This window comes from Acanthochromis polyacanthus, chromosome 20 (assembly GCF_021347895.1).
Source record: "Acanthochromis polyacanthus isolate Apoly-LR-REF ecotype Palm Island chromosome 20, KAUST_Apoly_ChrSc, whole genome shotgun sequence".
NCBI lineage: Eukaryota > Metazoa > Chordata > Actinopteri > Pomacentridae > Acanthochromis > Acanthochromis polyacanthus.
Window position 1 is genome coordinate 20,151,803 of NC_067132.1, and position 25,385 is coordinate 20,177,187.

The window sequence follows — 25,385 nt, forward strand, 5'->3', positions numbered from 1 at the left end:
GGATTTTGTATTTGTGTGGGCGTGGGGGAGATGGATAAAGTCAAAGCGAGTGATGAATTATGCAAAAGGATTTTCTCTGTTGGGGAAAGTATCTGTTTTGACTAAGTAGAGAAATTAAGATCAGACCATGCAGCAATAATTTTTAAATGCCATTTTTATATTGTCACACTGTAATGATTTTCACTTCATTTTTTCAGATTGCCTCATTTGACACCTAGAAAACATGGATGTATCCTCATCCTCGCTCCAGTACGGGTCAAAAAGCGGGTTAAGATTCATCCCAACACAGTAACAGTGAAATACGCCACCCACTTCCCCCAGCCTGGTGATGAAGGGTACGATGATGCACCCTCTTTTGAGGACTTTGGCACCTTCGCAGAAGCAAATGTGGGAAAGAGACTGGTGTCAGACAGCAAAGGGGGCAGGACTTTCTTTGGAACCATGGAGACTCAGCCTAAGCAGCCAAGTGTGCAAAGAGACAAGGGAGTTGAGGGCCAGCTGGCTAGCTTCGGCGAAGCGAATGTCTTGGCCTCCAGAGTGACCTGGATGGCCTTGTTTGGGGCGGCGGTGGCTCATGGTTGTGTGGCGCTGATTACTCGTTTAGCAGCTGACCGCTCTAAAGTTCCCTCTCTTGAGCTGCTCTTCATCCGCTCTGTGATCCAAGTGCTGTCCATTTTAGTAGTCTTCTACTACCACGAGGCCCCCTTCGGCCCTAAGGGCTACCGACTGCGTCTCTTCTTCTACGGTGTTTGCAACGTCATCTCAATCACCTGCGCCTACACGTCCTTCGCCATAGTACCACCCAGCAACGGCACCATCATGTGGCGCGCCTCCACCACAGTCTTCAGTGCAATACTGGCCTTCTTGCTGCTGGATGAGCGGCTGGGCTACACAGATGTGGTCACGGTGGTGGGAAGCGTGTTCGGTCTGTGCCTCGTCATGGTGCCAAATGTGGCAGATGAGGAGAAGTCCAGGCTGGGGTTTTGGAAGGAGGCCTTTGGCTACACAATGACAGTGATGGCCGGCTTGACTGCTGCCCTCTCCATGATCGTCTACAGAGCCATTAAGGAGCGCGTCAGCATGTGGACGGCACTCTTTACCTTCGGCTGGACGGGCACAGTGTGGGGGGCCTCCACCATGTTTATCATGCAGGAGCCCATCATTCCTCTGGACGGAGAGACCTGGGGCTATTTAATTGGGATCTGTATCTGCTCCACCGTGGCATTTCTCGGAGTCTACTATGCTCTGAATAAGTTTCATCCAGCCTTAGTTAGCACCGTGCAGCACCTTGAGATCGTGGTTGCCATGTTTCTCCAGCTCATTGTTCTGAGGATGATCCCGTCTGTGTATGATGTCATCGGAGGCCTGGTGATCATGATCAGCGTGTTCACTCTGACAGGAGTCAAGCTGTACAGGGTGAGCAGGGCCATTCGGCAGGATTATCAAGAGATCCTGGACTCGCCAATCAAATAAATTAAGATCTGTCAGTCTATTTGTTTACAGTGTTGCTTGGGTGTGCAATTTAAAGAATGTCTGGATCTTCATCTGATCATTTTTGTATTGTTGTGTTGTCGAAAGAGTGCCAGTTGTGTAACTAATGTCTTAATATTTGTGTGTGAAATAAAAGACAAATGTAATATGGTGAACATATCCCCTGATAGTTCTGTTTTAATGTCAAATTGTGTCATGGACCAAAAATTCTGCAACAAAGAAAAAAAAATACAAGAGTGAATTTGATTTGTGTGATTTACTATGCTCCGACATTTCAAATAATACCGAGCATATTGAATCTGGTCTTGTGAGTGGCAGTGTAAAATCATAACATCAACAAGGTGTGGTGTATCCCTGTGTTGTCACACTGCCACACTTGTCACACTGTGTAAATGTCAGCAAAGAACTCATTCATAGTGCGTGCAATGAATGAAAGAATAAAAATACATACCACCCATGCTTCATAAAATAACTGGTATTGATTTTCGCAGCCTTCATCCATTGTTTACCAAGACATATTTTTAATCAAAATGCCGTAACAGAGTAATGGCCTTTTTGTATCAGGATAAAAACTCAGTCATGTGCATTACATGTCAATATTTTTAATCTAAAGCTACAAGTGGACTCCAATTTATGCAAGGTAAAATGTTAATTCGGATGAAACAAAAGCAGTAAGCTAGTCCTCTTACTGTTTTCAGAAATAATTTGTGCACAAATTGCATCCTTTAGTGCTCATCTTGCCTCTCACATATGTTCTGACCCCATGAGTTGGTTGATATTTAACACTGGCGATTGCATCCCTGGATATTGCTTCTGTTTACTTTCAGACGCATATCAAACTAATGCCCAGAGGCAGGTGCACTGTATTGAATTAAAGTCCCTTCTAACAACGTGGGACTGTCTGCTTTCTCTGCAGTGGACGATTCAGTGGCTCAGCAGTGACGTTTCCTTTCTCTGTTTAGAAAACCCAACCAGTGAGTCAGTCTCTGTGATTTCCCCAAGGCAAAGCAACAGTGATGGAATGAAATAAAGATATAATGATGGTGCAGAGCGGGTGAAAGAACTCTGCTTGCTGAAAACTGACAGAACCCGCATGCTTCACTAACAGCCCAGCAGGTGGCATTCATGGCCTACTTCATTACTCTGAGCATTTGCAAAAGTATTACTTTGTTACAGTAAATTAGGAATTACTTAGTGGTTTATCACTTGATTAAGTGTTCTAAATTGATGACACTGTTGAAGGTTTAATATATTTAGACAGAAATGGGAAGGAATCAGTCCGATAACCACACACAAAGAGGATATGCTGATGGACTCCAATCTTTCTGTGAAATGACAATCTACTGTCAGTGATAACAGTCAATAAAATGGTGAGTACACCACAGCTATCATTCATTTACAGCCACAATCATAAATTACTAATGATGTGAAACTGTCATTTACTATGTTCTAAAATGTATTTTTCAAACTTTAAAGTGAGATTTGGTGGGTTTTCCCATCCACTATGCATGCTGTGTTATAGTCTAGCTTTGTGATGGGGTTTTGGGTGCAGAAAACAGAATACACGTAGAGCAGGCCCATCTGTTTGAGCAGGAAACAGATTGCATCCTGCAGCGAGCTGCACAGCCTTCCAAATTACTCTGCAACTCTCTTCACCACAGACATGTTTATCAGATGTATCATCATTTCCCAGGAGGGGCCTGAATGGAGTTTGATGATGAGTTAATGTATGTACAGTTGTGTGTGTGTTTGAATGTGTTGCATGGTATGTATGACTTGGCATTTTTATTAAACCCTCATCAACAAATGATAACTAAATTTTTCAAGGCCATGCCTGCTGAAGCATGGACTTGCACATGTTATTGTCAGCCATAGATACCATTAGTCATAAATTTAGAAATGGTGATGCAGTGTAGACCCAGTTTTTCAACTTTTTATATGATTAATTTATCTGATTGTAGTAACTGGATGAAAATCCACTTTTAATTTTTGTTTCCAACTAAAACAAAGTAATATATATATTGCCGATATCGGTTTTACGAAATTATACAGCGAGTAATGTGCTCAAGAGGGTCCTTTTTTCTGGTGGAAAACCTGGATTCTCAGACACCCAGACATTAATTGATTAATAAAGTAGGAATCCATAAGAATAACAAGCACACAATAATGACACAACCCCCTCTCCATCTCTCTTAACAAACATTTTACAGTGGTAATTATATTGATTATTTGCCCTCAAAAGGCAAAAAACACACCGAATTCTTGTGGGACCGCAAAACATCAGCAGTTGCAGTGCTATTGACTGACAGTGCGTTTGTCCAATCAGAGGAGAGTTAACTCTTCCGCAGCCAATCGTGTGGGAGGGGGCGGGACTTGTGGGTCTGGACTACTTGTGTAGCCGCGGCTAGTTAGCTTAGCTGCGCTGCTGAGCTATGACATGCTTTGATATAGAAATGCTATTCCAACGGGGCACAGCGTCTAATCAGCTAAGCTAGCTTCTTGGAGTGGGAGAAATAACGGGCTGCTAGCTAGGACTCTGGATATCATTTGTGTGCATCCAGTGCTAGTGTACGTGACGCTTTAACATATTAACTATTTCCAAAAGGGGATAAGAAGAGGTTGCCGTCAGCAGTCAGGTAAGACGTGGTGTGACTGAGCGGGGTATGAATCTGAGCTGCCGCAGATGGTGAAGCTATGTGATCCTTGCTGCCGCACTAACATTTCTCACGAGAGCTACAAACTAGCTGCGGCTAATTCAACGTTACAGCTCACGTATGCTAACGGCTAACTGTTAACCCAGACAAAACCAGCCTGTCGCCTTGCCAACATGGCCAACATACTGCTACCCCACCGGCTAACGCTTAATTTGGCAGCGACCACGATGTTTGTGACCATTAAAGGCTAGTTTTTTTTTTCCTCGTGAATTTTTCTTAGCCAGGTTAGCAAAGTTAGGCAGCCTGACACGCTGTCAAGCTTGAGTTAAAACATGAAAGCTCAAATTAAAACTGCAGCACAACCTAGTTAGACGTGAGCCCAGACTTCATTTCGTGTCGTGCACCACGTTAACACTTTTATTTCTGAGATTGAAAATGGAGAGGACGCCTTAACGGGAGTCACAGTGGGGTGGAAACCTTTAACGTTACACCACATAATGCTTTTTACGTCATTTACAGTGTTATTGCATTTTCTGTTTCCTGTGTTTTTAATGATGTAACCTTAGCTCAAATTGAAGTTGTTGGTTGTTGTGCACTGATTAGACCCAGCTTGGTCATAGTCACGATGGAGGCATTCCCTAACATTAACTTATGGTTCCTTGTACTTGTTTTTAATAGCTTTAAATGGTTATTATAGTCAGTCCATGCTGTTTTCACGTTTACCCTCCGAGTATGAATCTTTAGTAGTGCATTGGCATTAGAAATTGTTTTATCCATAACTTATTTGTGCAACAAAATGCCAATGAAATGTCTTCAAATAGCTTGTTTGGGCAAAACAACAGTCCCAAACCCAAATATGTTCTGTTTACAATGACATAAAATGCAGGGAAACTGAAATTCAGTGACAGATTTGTGTGCTTCAGCGAAAAAACAAATCTAAAAACAATTGTCCAAATTGTTGAGGGTTCATTTTCTTTCCATAGAGTGATCAGTTTAGCTCTAATTCAAAGAGTGACACCAACTAGTGGGAAAGTGTCTGAACAAACACACATCTTCCTTGGAAGACCATAAAGAAGAAGTCAGTTACACTTAGAATGTGTAACTGTTTCTGTTTTGGGGCAAGATTTTCAGATAATTGCACTCTCTGTTTTTCTCCTAACATTGTTTCTACCTTGCATAAACTAAGCCAAGCTTAATGTGACACTTGGATAGCATAATGGGTAATAAGGCTTTATATTTGTTGGCAAGACCTTGTGGCTTATAGTTGTATGACCTTTTGCAAAATTTGTCCAACAGTGCTGGGTGACCATCAAGAGATTATTATGCCTTGAGGGTTTTGTCTGTGTTTTAGAGGGGAACCATGTGTGTCTTTCCAAACACCAGCAGCTGCTGAGTAGTAGTTTCTGTAATTGTCACACTTAAGGTTTCAGGGAGGTGGGAAAGGAAGAGAGACATTTGGTCCAGCTGTAGCCTTGTTCTCTGTGGAAGTTAAAAGGAGAATAGCCATAGTTTATAGAGCAAGAAGATGAAGTCATACTTATGACCAGTGGGTGCTTGAAAACTCACATTTCATTTTCATATTCGATATACAAAAAATGGCAATTAGTCGACCTACTTGGAAAATTTGCACCTGTCAGCTGCCAGGTTGTGAGCTTATGTGAAGGATTGAGAACTACCCTAGTTGAACTTTCACTGTGTCCTATTCGTAGCTCCTGCTGACTCACATGTCCTCTAACGGCACCCTAGTTTGAATGTTATGAGAGAGAAATCTTACGGATGTGAAGTGATGATCTCAACTTTTGTGAAATTCTGCCCTTGCCTCAATCCCAGTGCCTGGCTGTGTGCTACCAGTGGCCTCCAGCAGCCAAATCTGTCCTCACAGCCTCGGGGGAAATACCAACTGTGCATTTCATGATAGCCAAAAAACTAAAGTGGCTGAAAATTTCCCAGTCAAATGACAAACTCTGGTCTATTAAGTAGCTTTGGCTTCTAATGAAGTTGAGAAATGGGGAAATTTTCTTTACCACAAATGTCTCTTCTCTCATGTTACCTCCCTAATCTCAGTTATTTCAAAAGCTCTCTTCTATTTCCTCTTTTTCTGTATGATTTGCTTTTCTGTCTGTCTGACGGGTTTTTGCAATGACTGCCTATGCATGCAAGCATGTCTGAACAGGCAATAACAAAGGTACTCTATATGTTAACTAAAGTCGCCTATGGCTAGGGGACTATGGAATGAATAACACGTTTTTAAATTAAAAAAAAAAGCTTTGTTCAACTGTTTATGCACATAAAAGCAAAGTCATCAAGCACTTCACTTTTAATGATGTCCAGTGTGATGACATTTCTTCTCACTTCTGTAAAGTCTTATGGTTTGTGGCCGTGTGCGGTCAGAATATTTGCTTTTGTTTTCTCATGTGGAGTAACTGATTTGACTTCCTTATGGAAGAGAAAATCAGTGTGCAATTTCAGTGGTGTTTTTTCTTGGTTCATTATGGCTCAGGGGTTTCTTTCAGTGGTTTTGGCAAAGTGAAAATGAGGATACATGTACTGGTGCATCAGCAACTGTCTCTGAATAACAGAAGTTTTTGTGTAGCTTTGACTATAAAAAGCAAAATTGTCATACAATGTAAATTTCCTTCATGATGAAAGCATACTTTTCAGGAACATTCATACTTTCTGGTCTGCCCACTTCTAGTTTTTTTGTGTGAATTTGTTGCAGCAACAGTAGGTGCAGCCTTTAGGTGTACCACAGTGTTCTCCCCAGGCTATGTTAGCAAGTCCGACAGGAACACACTTTCAGTAGCTGAGTCAGTGTCAAGACATTCAGCCGTGGCTTCTGGTACCGAAGGTATTCACTGTTTAGCACCTTCATATCCCTGCCCATCTTCTCTTGATATTTTTTTTTTTAAGCTGTGACAAGCAATTATATGTGGTGTCTTCCGTAGAAACATTGAATGGTCTCTTCTGAAAGGCAGTCTGCTAATTAAAACCATATTTATAGTAAATAATTAAGCTGCATAAAGTAATTATACTTCAAGTTATTTTTTTTATCAATGATCTGCTCTGTAGCAACATTCAGTTTTCTGTGACAGCAGTCTCAGTCAGTCATACAGTTTAGCCATGACATGTAAAATACTAGCAATGTGAAAACTAAAAAGGTACCTAATGACTAATTTGAATGTTCATTTAATTAAAATTTTAACCTAGACTTGTCTAAACATAAAAAAATCACTCAGATAACAGTCCAGATTAAACTCAGTTTCATCTACAAAGTCAAAAACTCTCCTAAGAGTCATTTGAAATGTTTAATCACATTCTTCATTAACCAGATTACATTTAAAATGCAGCTGAAATGTGTTTCAGTTTGCGCCGTGCATATAAACATTGCACATTATCCTACAAGTTACTGAATAAAAGTAAACAATTAACATTTCAAATAAATACCTTGCGGGTTAATGCCCACATGCCTGTGCTGGTTATGCGTCACTCCAGTGGAATAGCTCTATGCCAGTTTATTCTGACACGGTCTACATACTGCCCAGATACTCACTTTCTAGATCTGAAAGCTGCCAAACCATGCTGGTTTTACGAGAGGTCATCTGTCCCACTTTCCACCCTGCTAGTTTACAACATCCGGGCATTAGCATAGTGACTGGGGGAGCTGCAGACTCTTCTAGTGGCTAGTAGCTTTGTAACATCTTAGATGCAACAGTTAACTGTATATTAATAGTACGTTTAACCGATAAATATTTCTGGTGTAATGGGCTAATAACACACATACCTAATTAAAGCAAGCTGACTGCACTTAATAAAAGACCTTGTGACTGCAGTCATGTTGCAAACCACCAGTCACCTGAGTCAGAACATGGATTCTCTAGGCAGTTTATTGGGTATTTTGATCCCCTTAAAACTGAACATCAAATAGCAACTCATCTATTAGTTGTAAGATTTATGTCAGCTGTTAGTTTTAAAATGCGTTCTTTTGAAACTCAAAATCTAATATATCAAATAGATTTTAGAAGCTACGTGTAATGTCATTGCTGCATCTTTCAAATTGTTTAGACTTCTTGGGTACTTTCCTTCATTAAAATTTGACCATCCCAGTAAAAAGTGGTTTTGTGTTGCTTCTAATCATTTTTGTCCTGGTTTGGATTCTTTGCATGAATTAACAGCCTACATTGTCGCCTGTGAGTTTGACACTATTACTAAGAGGTTGCTAAAGTTACCATACGAATTGGAGCATTTAGCAGAATGCCTTGAGAACTTGAATTATATTCCTTTAGATAATATTCTAAAATAGCAGATTTTCATGAACAACAACGTTATCAGTGTTTAAAAAGTGCGTAGGCTGTGGCGTGTGCGGCCAGTCAGGACAAAGGTGAAGGTTTCTGTTGGAAATGTTTTCTTCTTGTCTAGCTATCAAAGATCTTGTAGATGCTGCTGATTTATGCAGACACCAGATTTTTGTGGCATCACCATGCAATCTGGAATGCCTCCTGCTCTCAAGATGCTCATACACAAGTCCCAACACGTGGCCCGCCCAGACTTCTGTCCCGAGTAGCTTGTTTAGTCCTATTGTGACAGCACCCTAGGGCTCGTATTTGTCAGGATGTAGGAAGACTAAGAGGAAGCCAGTGTATCCATTTCATCTATCTGTCTAGGCTGTCTGGGATTATTATCGTGCGGTTAACGAATAAGCTGCTATTTTGACTGCAACAATAGCTTTTTCCAGAGGGATGCAGCTGCAACAAGGTATGCAGCTACAGCATACTGCCTTGTCTCATTTCCATTTTACATGCATGGTCTGTTTTACTGACTCCTTAATGCTACTAGTATTTTTAGGTAGTCTGACAGCACACAAAACCAAACCACAAACAGCTTTATCGTACTGTGGTACTTCATGTTAGGAATCCTTCTGCTGTGTAAACTTGGATTAGTCATCGGGAAATCCCCCTGAAGCTCTAAGATTGTGAGGTAACCTGAAGGTTTATTTTTTGCTGTTGCCTTGATCCCAGATTGCTTGGATGTGGCCATCGTTGGACGTGGTGGGCAGGCCACCCAGAGCACCAACTGGCAACCTCAGGGGTGTGGATGAAGACGTGTAGGCTCTGTAGATTTATGTGGGGTCTGAGGAAATGGATCCTTCCTTACATAGAGGTATTATGTTCTGGGGGGGTATCCGCTTACAGGTAGACCAAAAGCATTTTCCTGCTGGATCGCCTCCTGCTAAGGTTAGCTGCTGGCTGCTCTTTTACTGTAAATAATTGATGGTAATTAGATAATGTGTGAGTATGGCATACAATTGGTTAATTCTTGCAAATGGCTGAGCAGTGATAATATTTCTATATTTAGCCTGTTCTGCAGAAGTGTAGACTTCTTACAAGCTCTATGGTGTAGTCATTTGCTGTGGTTTCTGATAGGGATGCTTTGATCAGGCTTGTCAGAGCTGATAAAGATCACTAATTCACTTCATTTTGACAGTTGTGTTGACAGTATTTTTTCAGAATGCACCCACATGAGAGACCCTGTGAAAATCATCTTTGTCTCATGTCTGTGTCATCCCTTTTTCCACTGAGTTAATATGTTCCTCTAAATAATTGCATATTTACTATAAATGCCTTAATTGGAAACAGTGATTGAGATCTTGTTCTGTTTGTTTTGCATCTTCAAAAATCAGCCTTTATTTTAGGAATACTTTCATGTAGCTCACACATACCCGAGTGTTGTGGGCCTGTTTTAGCATGTTTGAAACTTACAGCTTTTCCTACACACAAAAAGACATTTGAATAACTGCGTTAGACTTTTTCTAAATCCCTGTTACGCTGTTTGGCATCTTATCCTCGCTTTCAACCACAAAAAAAACAAGTATTTTCACCAGTGCCATCTCTCTGTGGGCCAGACGGTAACATCCTGCCTGCAGCCATAATGAACCGTGAAGTGAAATGGGGAAGTGAAAACATTTTAAACTGATTGTTTTGTACTTCTTTATGATCCCATATTCATATCATCAAATATCCTCTGATCTGACGGCATGTGTGTTGGTAGCAAATTGTTACCATATATTTGAATAAGAAGCAGGCTTTGATTAAAGTTAAGTATAACTCTGTGACAGTATTGGAAACACTTGGTTCCCAAAAGCTTCATAAATACTGCTCTTGTCTTTTTAAAATTACTATATGGTGAGAATGGTCATACTTGATTTTGCATTTTCTGGGTGAATTGCTAAGCAACATAGTTCAAACAGTGGCATTTGTGTACACTTCTCACAGATTTATTTGGAGTGTGGAATCAGCCCTTTGATGTGGAGTTAATCTTAAAGAAAGCTTGAAACTTTTGCTGTTGGTTGTTGCTATGAGAGTAAATCTCTGGCAGTTCTCAAAGGACATGAGCCACGGTCTATTTTAGGCCATTCCCAACTGCTGAGGGTGATCCCGAGGGGTGGATAACCAACTGCTTTCACACAGTCATGAGTGTAGCCCAAGTGCTTAGCCCAAAACACTAGAGGCCCCCTAATTAAATTTTAATATGATACTGGAACAATGCAGTTTTCTAATGCGGAAAATTGTGTGTTCTCTGAGCAACAGTGGTGTTATAGTTTGAAGTAGTCCTGCGTTTCATCTCTTTCACAAGGTACATTACATGCATCAATGCAATGATAAGTTATCTGAACTCATCTGAACTCAGGGGTCAAGTCCACACTCTGTCAGATTGCATCACTTTCCCATCATCCGGTCACCCTTGTGTCCACACTTCCTGTCTCACAGCTGGCCTGCCAAGTCTCCCATGACCCTTTGCTGCTGTGCTGCTGTTTTGTTTTGAGAGAATCTGGGACAGCTGGGATGAGATGCAGTCTCATGGGTTTTAGTTGCTGCGGTTCAGAAAGAGCAACAGACATTTCTTCAGCGGGTCCAGCGCCGTCCGGCACTCGCCAGTTTGCGAAGCAGACCTGCCCTGTGGGTAAAATGCAAGTTTTGGTGTAAGTTGGAGGAAGTGCAGCAGTGCCAGAGGGGGCCGAGTGAGTAGAGAGCATACAGAGCACATTCCAGAAGGCAGCAGAGCCCTGTGATTTTAGCAGGCTGTCACAGGGATTAGGTTACTCTGTCTGCCTCTGTGAGCTCATGCTGTTGCTGTCTCAGTGCCTCAGCAATCCTGAACACTGGTAACACTGGAGACAAGGATCTGTAATTGTTCTTTTAGGCATGTTTAGCTCATACAGTATCCATCTGTGACTTTATTTTTTTCAAAGAACCTCCCATGTCAGTGGTAAATAAAGTCAAAGACATAAAGTGACACTTTAGCTGAATGTGAGTGCAGTTTTTAATTCTTTCCCTCACATGCAAGTTTCCCTTATAGCATCCCTAAGAAATGCATTATCCCATAGGCCACTGGGCGCGCTCTTTGACTGGTTGTTGTGTGTATGTTTTTTTTTTTTTTCTTGCGAAGACACAAGAGGTTATGGCAGCAGCTGCAGACTGCAGGATGTGGTGAACTCCTGTCACTGTTGTTTCGTAGTAACATAAGAACGCGCAAAGCTGCACCCTGCATCTTCATAACACCACTGACTTGCAGTTGTTGTGGTTTGTGGTTTACGGTGTCACTTTAAACCTCTTGAATTTCTATTGACTTGTAAGAAAAAAGTAAAGGATTTTCTGAAATCAAACTAGAGTATCACTGCCCTTTGCTTATTGAATATAGCAACGATAACTGTTCCAGATTTAGATTAGTTGTCTGTTGCTGATGGGAAACAGCTGTGACAAGTGTTGGTACTCTGAAGAACATGAGTGGATCACTGATAGCAACGCTGGTTGACCTGCCAGTGGCCCACAACTGCTGCTATGACAGTAGATTAGATGGACCCATACTATCAGCTTGATACTCAGTGCAATGTTTTTCCTGCATAGAGGTTTTCAGCCAATGCCAAAGGAAAATCACCAGTGCTAAAATAAGAATTGAAAATAAAAATACCAAGTGAAACCCTCTCTGTGTTTAATGGTCGTATTTTGTCAAAGAAGTAGGGAATAAGCATACATGAACATAAACTTCAGTATGATTTCTTTGACTTCCAGCAGTCAGCTCCCCTCTCATTCACAGCTGCTGTATTTTACACATAGGTTTGGCATTAGATAAGCCAGCTAAGCTGGATTGTTTTGACTGGATGCATTGTGGTGCAGCTACCACTAATGTGATTTCTTTTTTACCATCAAGCGTCAGGCAGTACCGGACTCTCCTGATGGTTTTAAGGGTTGCATTCAATATCTCTTTTATTGTCGTGAGTCAGACTGTCCAGCACTATGGGCTGTTTAGCGGTGATAGCTGCCTTCACTAGCATCTCCAAAGAGCTAAAAGAACAATATTAGGTGGTATGCACCTTTTAACAGTGAATGTAGTCTCCCAGCAAAGCCATCAGGAAAATACTTGGATTTCTGTCAGCTAACGTAACACACATTAATTTTGTCTGAATGCAAACCAGTCATGCTTACTGCTGTGCATAGTCGCCCCTCCAAAGACCCGTTCTGTGCCAGGAAAAATTCTGTTAGTAGTTTTCAGTGCTGCATATTTGCATGACGCAAATAGGTTAACATATTCTGTAAACCTCATTCTGCCTTCTTGTGGTAATATCACTATGCAAAGTTTATTTTTTTCAATCCTTTTTACATGGAGTCATATTGCAGGTAAAACTGAAAACACAAGGCATTTTTTAAGAAGAAATGCCAAACTTCCATAAGTTGGGAATATAAATTCAATATTTTTAGCATTTAGGCAGGTGATTGTACAAAACAAGGAGTTTGTAAAGGTCACCTTGACCTCAGGGTAATTGTGAGATAGGTTTTTTTTTTTACTAATTTCCTAGCATTTATAGACTAAGCAGCTTCTTCATTGAATTGAATTATAATCTAGATTGCAATCGATCATAAAAGCTAATTAGTGTTTGCAGCCCCGGTCGGATATACTTCTAATAAGTTGCCCATTTCACTGTTCACCTGCTATATTGATCATGGACTGGCCGCTCATTTGCTGTGTTTATGGGAGCTGTAATGAAGTCGTTTGCTATATTGGCAGTATTAATACAACAGCAATACCTTTGGCTGCTGCAGAATCACTGACAGGCTCTTATTGTGGAGCAGCTACAGATTTCTGTTCGGTACAAAACAGCATATTAAGAGATAAGCCCTCCTTTTTTCTTTAAGTCAGCAGATCAGCTTCAAATGTTGCGAAGAAGGAATGATAAAAGGAAAAAGTAGCCACAGTGTGCTGGGAAAACCCTACATTTACCACAGACCAGCAGATCTGACCACCTCTTTACCATTCCATGCAGTCTGGATGCCCTTGTTGACAACCGCAAAGCTTGTGCATAAGGATCCTGTTTTTGCTTTATGTCTGGTGCCCATGTTATTTTCAGAGCTCTCGGCTTCTTCAAAACATCTATACAACTAGTTATTCATTATAAAGGTCACGGACTATTTGACTGGGAGCAGCGGATCATTACATTACATCATTGCATTTGACAATCTTTTCCACAAAATATTTCCAGATCAGCAGCTCTTGCCCTTCATACTTTCAGTTCTGCACAGGCCTCTCTCCTCCACATGCCATTCTGAACAATCAGAGAATAACTTGACAGGACAGAATAACAATTCCAAACATGAGTTTATGGTTCTGCTTAAAATCATGAAACTACAGCTTGTTCTGCAAATATTGATCCATCTAAACTTACAACAGGTGTATACCTGTTGTAAGTATACCTGTTTAGGTTCAGTAATGATCTTGTTCATTATTAGATGATGCTGCTCTTGGTCAATTTAAGAGAAGTATTTTAGTTCTATGTCAAGAGCTAGCAGAAATGCTACTGAAGTTTTGCTGTTCTTCAAATAAGATCCTAGTGTGCTGCAGGTTGATGATGGATTGGGCTTACCTGTTAATTCTGCCTGGCAGAAGGGCACATGGAGACCCTCAGTGGATGTGAATGTGACACCGTTTGAGCAGTTTGACCTGTCTGACCTCATATTCAGTGCTTTGGAGCAGCGACTGGCCTTGGCTCAGTCTGCAGCTGCGCGATTAGCTCAGAGCGTCTGTCGCCTAACTTTTTGATCCTCCCTCACATCTGCACCGTCATAAGTCACTGCGGTGTTAATGTGCACTTAGTGCTCAGCTACCCAAGATGTGGGGGGTGATGGCAGCAACTGGGAGGCAGTGTGCTTTCTGAAAATTGGAGATGGCCTGGAAAGGGATAGTCCCACACTGATGGTTCTGTCATGCAATAGCGAGGAAGAGTGTAAAGTGGAAAAACGATTGCAAGGGAGGGACGTTGTAAATAGAGAAGGAGCACATATACACACTTGTCTGCCTCTTTGGCAGACAGCTATCCAGCCCAGCCCAGGGAGTGGAGAGATTGTTGCCTTTGTCTTGGTGAAAGAGGCACTCGAGGAGAGTAAATCAGCTCTTTGTTTTTGCGTGCCGCTCCCTAACATGTCTCCCAATGTTCATTAATTTAATTAACGATGGAAAAGGAGGAGGCAATAACATGCCATTAGATACAACCACAGTATACACCCAAATGTTACTTGGTAAATTAAGTCAACAACACCCCTCATGGGGAAATACAGCCCCGACCACTGGTTTCCCCCCTCCTCTTAAAATTTGAGTGTGAGCTAATGTGTGTCAATTACAGTAGCAGTTTGATATTTTCTATGTTAAATTTATTTTTGTCTTGATGTGGCACCATCATCTCCTGTTACAGTAACTCAGAAATCAAATCTTATAGCTGTCTGATGATGATTCTCATTAATGTCTAGGGTTTTTCTCCAGGAAAAAACTGCTGCAGTGTTGTTTGTTCTGCTCCTCTTGGTTTGTCATGCTGAAAGTTAGCTTGGCTGCCTCTGCTCATGTTTGCCTAAGATCAGGTTCTGGTCCTATCTCAAGGCCAGCTGTAGCTGAAACCTAGACACCACTGCTGCTTCAAATAAAAACCAAGAGCTCTCTATCAATGAGGTCAGGTCCCTGAAGTCAGTCGGGTGGGGGGAAAGGTGAAACTTCATCCACTCCCATGACATCAGAGCAGTTTGCTTCAATGGTGCCTCACTCCCTCAGTGCTGACCCAAGTTTCTGCAGTATTAACCTAAAGGCCCGGTCACACCGCCCGAACTTTGCTGGAGCGTTCCTTGAACGGTGAAAAAAATTCATCACCGCTCGTAACCGTTCACCACTGTTTAACAGAAGTTGGCCCCCGTTAAAGCAACACCGTATACGCTCGGCCACCGCTGATGTTTCTGGAGGGGCCCTCCTACCGCTCCGAAAGTTTTGAGCTGCACAAAATATTGCGAGCGGTGAGGAGGGGGCAATTTTCCGCCCCGACAAAGTTCACCCCCGCTCCACCAACGCCCAGTCAAAGTTTGGCACCGCTAGACGCAAGTTCGTGGACGCTTGAGTCCGCTAGGCCAACGCAGAAATCTTGAACACTGGACCACCGCTGCTTCGCCAGCGTTGCCCGGGCGGCGATTAAACGTTGCGCAAACTTCGGTGGAGCGGTTGTAAGCGGTTTACGAGTGGACACGGGGTTGCTGGAACAGTGTCAGGCGTTGAAGCAGCGATCCATGGCGGCGATGAACTTTGGTTTGGCGTTGGTATAGAGGTGTTGGAGCGGGACCAGAATTTGGCTATAAATACGGGGAGAAATGGACCAGGAGCTCATGCAAGCTCGAGCTGCCATTGAGTTCAGACCTCATCTATATTGAATTTGCTCAAAGTTACAGTAAAACTGTATCACCATGGATGCTGAGAGACTTGCTATGATTGGTGCACTAGTCCAGCAGCAGAATCAGAACCTCCTCAGATTGCAACAAGCTGCTGACAGAAGGAGAAGAGAGAGAAGAAGGAGAGACAGAGTTGTGGGATAGACTTCTATCAAAAATCTATCAGAACTTGTATCAAAACGATCCTTTCAGCTCTGTAGTCACAAGCGGTATGCCGCTAAACCAACTTTATACCCCCGCCGAGCCAACGCCCGCATGCGCAGAACGCCGTTATACCAAAGCTCGCTACCACCAACGCTAAAGCAACGCCGGCCTCAGTGGTGCACCGCTAATCCAACGCCCGTGTTTTCGATTTTTTTTTTTTTTTTTTTTTCCCCCATTTTGTGCGCGGTGACGAGCGTTGTCGAAATTCGGCCCCCCCTCCCTACCGTTCAAGGAACGCTCCAGCAGAGTTCAGGCGGTGTGACCGGGCCTTGAGCAATGCTTGACTTTGCTGATGGCTATATGGGTCATAAGACCAGTTGTAGTGAATGTGCTCATTGTTGAACATGAACAAGTTTTCACAGTGCATCACAGTCCTCCAAAATCATAATTTTAGATAGCCTGGGGAACCTATGCAGTATTGCAAACAATAGAGCCATGCTTGTAAGGCAGTTCACAGAAGCACATCATTTGCATATGCTGCACACATCAGAATATTTATAGGCCACTGCTAATTTTAAAACAATATCCTACATCATTAGCGCTCACTGAGAGCTTCACTCCTTGACATACCCACATTGCTGACGCACAGTGCCCCTCGTCTTCATTTCCCTGTTACAGTGAGCTTTGCCATCTTCTTGGCTCACAGGTTAACATCTGACACAAAAGACAATTGCTGGACTGCTCCTGGGAGGAAATCGGCCCCTGTGTAAATATATAAAGACTGCAGATACGAAGAGATTAGTGCTATGCTCCGACAGAAGGCTGAAAAGAATCATCATTTATTTCTGTTATTTCAAAAATACAATTGGTGGATGGAAATTATGTCTGAAGAGACTAAACTGTGAAAATAGTTGCTCAGATTTCCTCGAGGATTCTAGTCTAGCCATAGTATATTTGGATAACATTGTTCATATCTTGGCTTCAATGTGCTACCAAGACAGTGCTACATGCAAAGCAACTTGGTTGAATTTAAAAATCGAGACGCTAAAACAGATGTATGCTGATGCTCGAAGTCATGTCAACTAATCTTCAGGAAGGTTGAGAGAAGATTCAATGCCTAATTCTCTTGCATCATTTCTGTTCTTTTTGCAGGTCAGCAGAGGTGTCAGAGCCCTTGAAGTTCTCAGCTTTGATGCAGTACAGGTACAGCTATCTATTTCCAAACAGTTTCTAAATTTACTCTTGGCGTGTCTACTACCTGATCATTGTGCCTAGAGCAAACAGCACACCATCTATGAAGTCTGTGTAGGGAGTGTGATGTGTATGAAGTCTGTGCAGACAAAGGAAACAGACACTTAACAGACACTTATGATCCATACTTGGTCAAGACTGTCAGTTCTACAGGATGCTGTGTGAAAAGTGGTTTCCAAATAAGTCACTACAACTGCTGCACGCAAGACAACACTTCTCCTGATGACAGTATTTATTAAGAAACATTTTGCTCTTCAGTTAGATGAAAATGTCTCTAATGTAAAACATTCTTTTCGGTCCCTCTGATTTTTCCTCTTCTTCTATCAGTGTACCTAGTGCAAGATGACGGAAGAGGTGATTGTCATCGCCAAGTTTGACTACATGGCCCAGCAGGACCAGGAGCTGGACATCAAGAAAAATGAGCGCCTTTGGCTCCTGGACGACTCCAAGTCCTGGTGGAGGGTTCGAAATGCCACCAACAAAACGGGCTTTGTGCCGTCCAACTACGTGGAGAGGAAAAACAGTGCCAGGAAAGCTTCTATTGTCAAGAATCTCAAAGACACACTTGGTAAAACAATTTGCTACTGCTTTCTTCAGTTTAGAAGTCAGTTTTCAGTTCTGCATGTGGTGGATTAATAAGCAATGACCAGAAACCATGTCAAAGTTTACACTCTCCCCATGACCTTGTTTATTTTTATGGTGGCTCTCCTAATTTCTAAATAAGCTGCATAGATAGTTGCACTCTAAATATTTATGTATCTTCAATCCCTCACATTTGTGTTTCACACACAATTGGTTTTGAAAGTGAAAAAATAGCAGCGCAGAGCATCCTTTATCTAGGCCAGCTCTGGCTCAGTTTGTTTTTGACCTCACTGCTGTGGTTTGCCATGTCTTATATGCCTGACACCACAGGAAGATGATCACAGGCTTCAACCAATCACAGATACGTGATTGGTTGAAGCAGACTTTCAGCTTCTTTCTCACCGTGTGCTTGAATTGGAACTTTAGTATCTGATTGGAGTGTCTGATGAAAGGTTTTGTGATTCCATTTTACCTTGAAGGATTTACCGAGGTAAGGCAGCAATATTGACTTTTTATGTCTGTTTTGTGTTAATGCGTCTAAATAGCTCCTCTTTCTGTTTGTGTGTGAGAAAATGCAACGCAAGATTTTTTTCTCTGCGCTTTTATCACGACTGAAATTGATATGGCACAGGTGTTGTCTCCTCTGTCAACACCACAGTAATATTTCTGGGCACTGCCATTTGCCAAGGGCCTTGTACTTCCTTCAGCAAGCCAAATGTAACAGTGTATGTAAGCCAAGGCTACCATTTGTCTTAGCTTAATTCATCTTGATGACAGATATTTATGATAATTTGCAATGCGCACACTGACCACTGGCATGCAGTCTGGAACGCAGCCAGATAGTTTGGTATTTATTTTGCAGATGATTTCACAGTTTAATCATTTCTCTTTGTATTTTCATAATATTCCTCATTGAAAACTTTGTCTTAAGTTATTGATGCTTTTCCTGCACTAATCTCCAACCTGTTCACACCACAGGGTGTTGTTTTGTCAATTAGAAAAATGATGGCATATCCATTTCTGTTGGTATACTTTGAGCATTTTTGTTTGGCCCAGATCTCCATTGGTTGTGAAATAATTTTTTTACTGAAACAGACCTGCATGGTGTTGATATTTGTGAAGTCAAACTATGAAACCTAAGCTCCTACCTGTAGTTTATGGGACTGCGCGACAAAAACATAGCATCGAAGCACACATGAGAGAGTGTGGGGAAAAAAAACAAAGGTAGCCCTATGTCCTTTGCTGATTGATGTGGTGAAGATGACGAGCTCCCGCGTGGGCTTATAGCTGCGAGGAAGCCCCAAATCGGCTTTTCCCTGCAGACAAAATGGGGCTGTTCAGGGTGCTTCTTACCAGAAGTGTGTCTTCCGTTTGTGAGTGCATCACACGTTGCAGTGTTTGCAAAACACTTATCTGTACAACATGTGAACTGTGTCTTCCTGTTAGCAGCACTCTGTTTTTTTTTTTTTTTTTTCTTGTGTCAGTGTTGTGATGAAAAGAGACTGATGACATTCAGACAGAGCTGTGTTCTAAAATGCTCTGAAGAGGAAAAATGATACATGTGCAGGAAGAAGCCTCTTCTGTTGTTTTCTGATTTTATATAGGACTTATTTTTTGGTGCTTTTAGGCAAGCTGGACTGACTTTAATTAACGAGGAATTTTCCTTTTTGTTGTGGCTTGAATCAGACGTGTTTATCCTTTAATTGCTGCATTTGCATCTTGTCCAGATTGTTTTGCCCTGAAGTGTCTCGGTTTATTTGCTTATCCACTACGGTGTATTTGTGTGTGGTTGGGTCGGAGGTTGTGTTGTCATGCACCACAGCCGTGAGCCTCCCAACAACATCCCAGCTGTCACTACATCCATGGATCAAATGTTTCAGGTGAACAGCTGCACCAATGACACAAACACAAGTCGTGTCTCACTTACACACACAATCCAATAACACCCAGACTAAAAGATGTAAAACATGAGTTATTTAAAACAACAATCCTCATTAAACACTAATACAATCATAGAAAGCTTGTAAATACTTAACCTTCATTTGTCCTGTTTTATGACCTGTGAAGTTTAACTGGAAGATTGTCAGTGGTTATGTTTTTCTTGTTCATGAGTGGGAGGGCAATAAGAGAAGCAGCCTGAGGTCCACACTTTCATATGTTGTGTGGGAGGAAAAAAATCTATCTTTTCTTTCTTAAACAGGCCTGTTGCTGGGTGTGGAGTGGTGTCATCATTTGAAAGAATGTGTGAGTGCATGATCTGTCTGCAGTTGGCTGTGTTTTGCTGTATGAGTGTGTGTGTGTGCATTTCTGTGTTTGAGGACTCATGTTTCCTGGGGTTGTTGTAAAGTTATGAGTGTGTCTCTACAAACAACTGCAGTCATGTGACGCTGAGAACTCACTGACTCACTAGGCTGCGTCCCCTCAGATCCCTGTAGTTTCCCTGCGTTTTTTGAGGAAACTACACACTCCCAAATACCATTGTGTTGCTGTACACTGAGGAAATAGCTCCTTCACTTTCCAGATATCGCTCCTCTTTCATTTTTCTTTCTCTCTGTCTCTGAGCTTTACCAACTCCCCCTCCCTCCGTCTTCCCCTCTCCATGAGGCCTCTATACTCAGCCTTCCAGAGTTGGACTGGAGGCCTCTCAGTCCCGCGCTCTCATTGGCTAAGCCTGACCACATGGTCAAGGAGTGGGCTGCCCTGCTCCTCAATCCGCCCAGCTCTCTGGGTGTTCACATGGAATAACTCTACAGCTGCAGTGGGTAGAGAGCAGGGGCCGGGAGAGAGACAGAGAGAGAGGAGACGGCGAGCCCAAAATGGACATGGCTAACCTATTCAAACATTTCTTTCGTGAGTTTCCAACTTTCTCTGTCTTCTGTAGTTCCTTTAAAGTTGGTCCAACTTGTGTATTGCTTTACAAGGGGTTTTGAAATCTTTCGTTTGAAGTTTCAGCAGCTCGTTGTTTTTTTTTTTTCTTCCTCTTTCTAACTGTGCAAGAGTGGCTGTTAGTTTTTTTTTTTTCTTTTATCATCTTATTCTAATTTCTCACTTTGGTTGTAAGTCACTTTTAGCTTCAAGGTAGCCAAATGAATGTGTCATATCTAGAGCAGGCGGAACCTGATTTTTGTGCTAACATGTTCTGCTGGCAGGGAGAGGGTTGAGAGGGTGTCTTAACAGCTTTTGAGGCTGTGTCTGTGTGAGCGGCTGCAAGGACTGGGTGGATATGCTTTTGAAAAGCCTTCTGCTGAGCTGAAGCCTGTAATTGCCTCAGCAATCCTTCTGTCTCTTTCTTTTAAACACACACTCGCATACTTACAGACACACACACACAGTATTCCTGCTCTATTTTTCCTCGAGTATTTGTCTTAGTGAGTGGGTTTCAACTCAGTGGATTACATTATTATGCTTGAAGACCCCTCTCTCCACCCTGTTCAGGAATATCTCAAGACATAGCCAGTGTCTGTTTTCTTTTATGCTACCCTGAGGGCGAGCTCACTCGTTCTGGGAGGGTCACCCCCACCACTCCACCCCACCGCCAGTCATGAGCTACAGTTGAAGGGACGCGGGGTGCTCATGTAGAACACTGTAGTCATTGTGCTAAGAGGAGGAAGGGGTCTTTGCTGATTGATGGGACCCGGGCTCCCATCTCCTGCACCTCACTCGATTATCAGAGGAATGTCAGTACCCAGGCAGCTCTGTGGGTCGTGGATACTTTACAGCCACACCGGCACTCTTTTTCAAAAGGCCCGGTGCGCACTCTCGCTGTAATCTCACCTTGTAGCTGTTGAGTGGTATCTCCTGTCTCTGTCTATCTTCCCTACTTGTGAATGTGTGTGTGTGTACTGACTGGTCTGCTTGCAGTCTGAAGTATCCACAGAGTGTGAAGAGATGAGAAGAACATAGAGATGAGCTAACAAACGCTTTGCTTGTGTAAACTGAGAGCTGTTAGACTCCTCTCTCTTTCTCCCCTCCCTCTGTTTTCCTGTTTCTCAGCCTCCCCAGCGAACGGAAACTCTAATTTGAGCCACATTTCTCTCTGAGCTTAGGAGAAGTGCAAGCCAGAGAGGAAGTGAGAAGTTAGAAGGAAGTTGAATCATTGTGCGGGGTCTGTCTGTTGGACTTTCTGGCAGTCAACATCCCTCACTCCCTCATTTCCAACTCCCGCTTCTTTTCTCCAAACCGCCGGTCACTGTTTTTTGACCACGAAAGCAAAAGACATAATCCTAATTAAGAGATTGGCGGGGGAGTCGTCAACGTCACTTTGGCCTACGATGTTTTTCTCCTGTGAAGATGTCAGCTGTTTTTGTTTGTTTTTCTTGTGTCTTCTTCTCTTAAACTCTTCCTAAGTTGCTTAAAAGGAAGTGAGTAGTGGTCTGGGCTTGTTGAAGTGTAGCCAGCACTGTAAACATGTTGGTAGAGAGCAGCATAAACATCTACAGCTCCCCTAGGCTATCGAATTTAATGGTCTGTTGGGCTGCAGATGATCCTTTTTATTAGTAGATAATATACAGATGAACTGTTTGGTAGAATATGAGCAAAAAGGTCACATCTTATAGTCTTTCATTTTATCAGAGTAGTAGTTCAAAACTCGGAAGCAGCAACAAAGTAGAAACTACGTTTTAGACTTTTTTAGTTACTGTTACTGGATTATCAAAATATTGTTTGGACCAATTGATTAATACTTAATTGTCTTGTTTTGTTAAATCTAATGAAGGTTACCTATTTGATGATTGGGAAAGTCATGGTAGTAACATTTGCCATTTTATTGAGCCAGATTTCACATACAGTAGCTTGAATTTAGACTGTGTTGAATGAGATTGGTTTCTTCTGTTAGATAGGAGAGGTTTGATTGAAAAGTGTTTAATTCTCAAAGTGAAGTCATCATTCCCTGAAACTCAGCTATGGTATAAAATTTTTCTTAATACATTTCATTGACTCGAACATGACTGTTAGCTCCCAGTAATACTTCTCTTTAATTCTCACGTCTGTCTACAAATAACTATTATTTACGTATGTGTCATGATAGGTCTTGCTTTTCTGGTGTACCCAAATAACACAATCGTGCAAAAGATCTTTATGGAAATCTTTTGTTATTGAATTGAAGTGTTGTATTGAATGAGGAGAGTCACAGCCGTTTGTCAAAGTGCGCGTCAATGACAAAAAAATCTAGATTTGGGTCACCAGAGAAGAGGTTACGAAAAAGTAGGTCAAATGAAAAAATACTCCCCCCCCCCCCCCCCCCCCCAAAAATACTTAATTTGATAGTTAGAAATGTGATGGATGTAGTTTGAAAATGAGCTAATAATATCAGTGTTGCAGCGGTGATGTACACAAAATCTCAACTAGTGGGTTAATAACTGTAGGATCTAGTACAGCCACCTGTTTGTTCTGCTAGCAGGAACAAACAGTTGTAGTTCTTGACAGCAAAACTGCACTGTCTACAGCTGTAAGAAGAACAACAATAAAAAGGAAAACCGTGCTTCTCCCTGAACTTGGCTCCGTCTCAGAGATCGATGGCTGCCTGCTTTTGATGTCTGAGACGGCTGAAGTTGAAAGAACTTTATGCATTTCCTGCACAGCAATCAGTCAACCATGTTAGCAGATTGATTTGAAGCCGTAGTCATGAAAGGCAGTCCTAGCAAACAGCACTGAAAATACTCCAAGTCAGTGTCGTGTGCGTTCCTTTTCTGTTTGTTTGACTCACTGTTTCTGACTGCACATGCTGTCATTACGTTGTACATGTCTCATGCCAGACCATATGGTTGAGGGTTGCTGTTTTGCTTTACTTGTCTGGTGAAACATTGTTGTCAGGGCTGCTATCAGCGTATAGAGCCTGATACCAAATGACATCGGTATTGCGGCATATTAGTTCAGATGAACTCCCTAGAAATACAGTTTAGGATATGATGGTAATTTGCCACAGAGCAGTGGTCAGTCTGTTTTGAAATTTAGACTACAAGCAAGTGTGTGCTGCGTCAAAGCAGGGGGATGTTCTGGCACTGTCAGACAGCCTGACGCGGGGTGTTGTCGTCCACAGAGGAAGAGCCCTGGAATGGAGGGAAGCCAAGAGGTCGAAAGGGCCCTAGCAGACAATGGACAGCCAGTCAACGTACTGAGAGCAGAGTTAAAAAACAAAACTAGTTCCTGTCTGTCACTGGTAGCCGGACAACCTCCCCGACACTTTCTTCTCCTCCTGCTGCTGTACCTCATCTGTACACACTTAGTGGCTTTTCCAGAACAGTTTAACATCTTCGTGTTAAGGTCTTTGTCATTGTTTGCGTTGATTTACCACCATCTGATGCAATACGATTTCCTTCCTCTGCATCCGTCTTGCAGGAAATACGCAGGAAAAAGCATGTGACGTCGAAAGAGAGAAAAGTTTCCAGCGTACAGTACTTAATAATTTCTGTTGTAAGTTTTTCACGGGTAGCGGCAGAGCCGCAAGATGTTTGTGAGTTTCAGGGGAAGTTAGAAATACCCAAAATGCACATATGCTTGCAAAAGTGTAGTTGACAGAATTTCGGGTGAATTTAGGATAGAGAAAGCAAGTATCGGCCCTGAGAGGTAGAGTCTTCTCCTAGCTTGGGAGGAGTTGGGGAAGCTGTTATCAGTGTGACCAGAATGGAGTTTATTTTTAGTTTTGTGTTTTTTCTCTATTTTAACTGTAGGTGAAACCAAATGCAAAACGCTATGTCATTTCCACTCTTTCCCCCCCCCCCACAGTGCAATATTTAGGCGCAAAATTAGCTTATTTCTATTAGCTACTTGTTTGCAGCTGAATGATTATACTATACCTCTTGGTTATGTTGTGGTAAAGGTGTCGGTGTTGAACTGCACAGTGGGCTACTGCTAAGACAATTTAAGACTCCCAGCACATAATCTAGCGACATCTTCATCACAACAGAAATGCATCCTGTTTGAAGTTCCTGACCTCAGACTGCAACAGTCACTTTATATGCTGACGTTACTTCTCAAAAAAATGAATTAAAAATACATAAATGTCAAGGTTATCTGGAATTTCTACAGGTTAGAAAATACTCTGCATATTTAAAGGTCCAGTGATTGTGCCCAGAGGTGCATTGAATCCACAAACCTGGCAGAATATCATGGCAATACTCGCCAAAATCAGTTACTGTTGGTTGAGCAGAATGCAGCCATGTCCACCTTTGAATCCAGGAACTTTATGCTTTGGCAAGGAATACGTAGCATATGCTGACTAATGAGAATGTGTTTTTTTTTTCTGGCTACACTTACAGCGCACATATGGCATAGGGTCATGGCAAAACAAGACGTGAGCTTTTATTTTGTGTTTGGGTCCTCAGTTTTTGGAAAAGCCCTGTCTCATTCAAAGCATTCATTCCTGGTTTACTGGTAGTAAAATTTAAACACAATATGGACACTTTATGACACGTGTCTAAGTAAAAGGGCAGCAACTGATCTGTCTTTATGTTTGCAGCACGGTTGTTTGCAGTGTATACATACCACTTAAAGTTTAATCTGGCATTACTCTAAG

General features: G+C 42.1%; 2 protein-coding genes across 4 annotated transcripts in view; both read left to right on the top strand.

Moving 5' to 3' along the window:
• Window positions 1-201: 201 nt before the first annotated feature.
• slc35g2b (solute carrier family 35 member G2b) lies at window positions 202-1,950 on the top strand. The gene is given in 2 exon segments (XM_051940505.1): window positions 202-254; window positions 257-1,950. Coding segments are annotated over 2 exon segments (1,248 nt in total). The 5' UTR covers window positions 202-223; the 3' UTR covers window positions 1,474-1,950.
• A 1,915-nt stretch (window positions 1,951-3,865) lies between these two features.
• nck1b (NCK adaptor protein 1b) overlaps window positions 3,866-25,385 on the top strand; it is a 29,005-nt gene continuing 7,485 nt past the window's right edge. Inside the window, exons 1-3 of one of the 3 annotated variants that reach the window (XM_022211502.2) lie at window positions 3,866-4,127; window positions 17,192-17,242; window positions 17,618-17,858. In XM_022211502.2, the coding sequence (XP_022067194.1) occupies window positions 17,633-17,858 (226 nt within the window). In that variant the 5' untranslated portion in view covers window positions 3,866-4,127; window positions 17,192-17,242; window positions 17,618-17,632. Of the gene's footprint in view, window positions 4,128-8,750; window positions 8,898-17,191; window positions 17,243-17,617; window positions 17,859-20,588; window positions 20,723-25,385 lie in introns of those variants that run through there. The other 2 variants (XM_051940048.1, XM_022211503.2) reach the window with 2 other exon arrangements.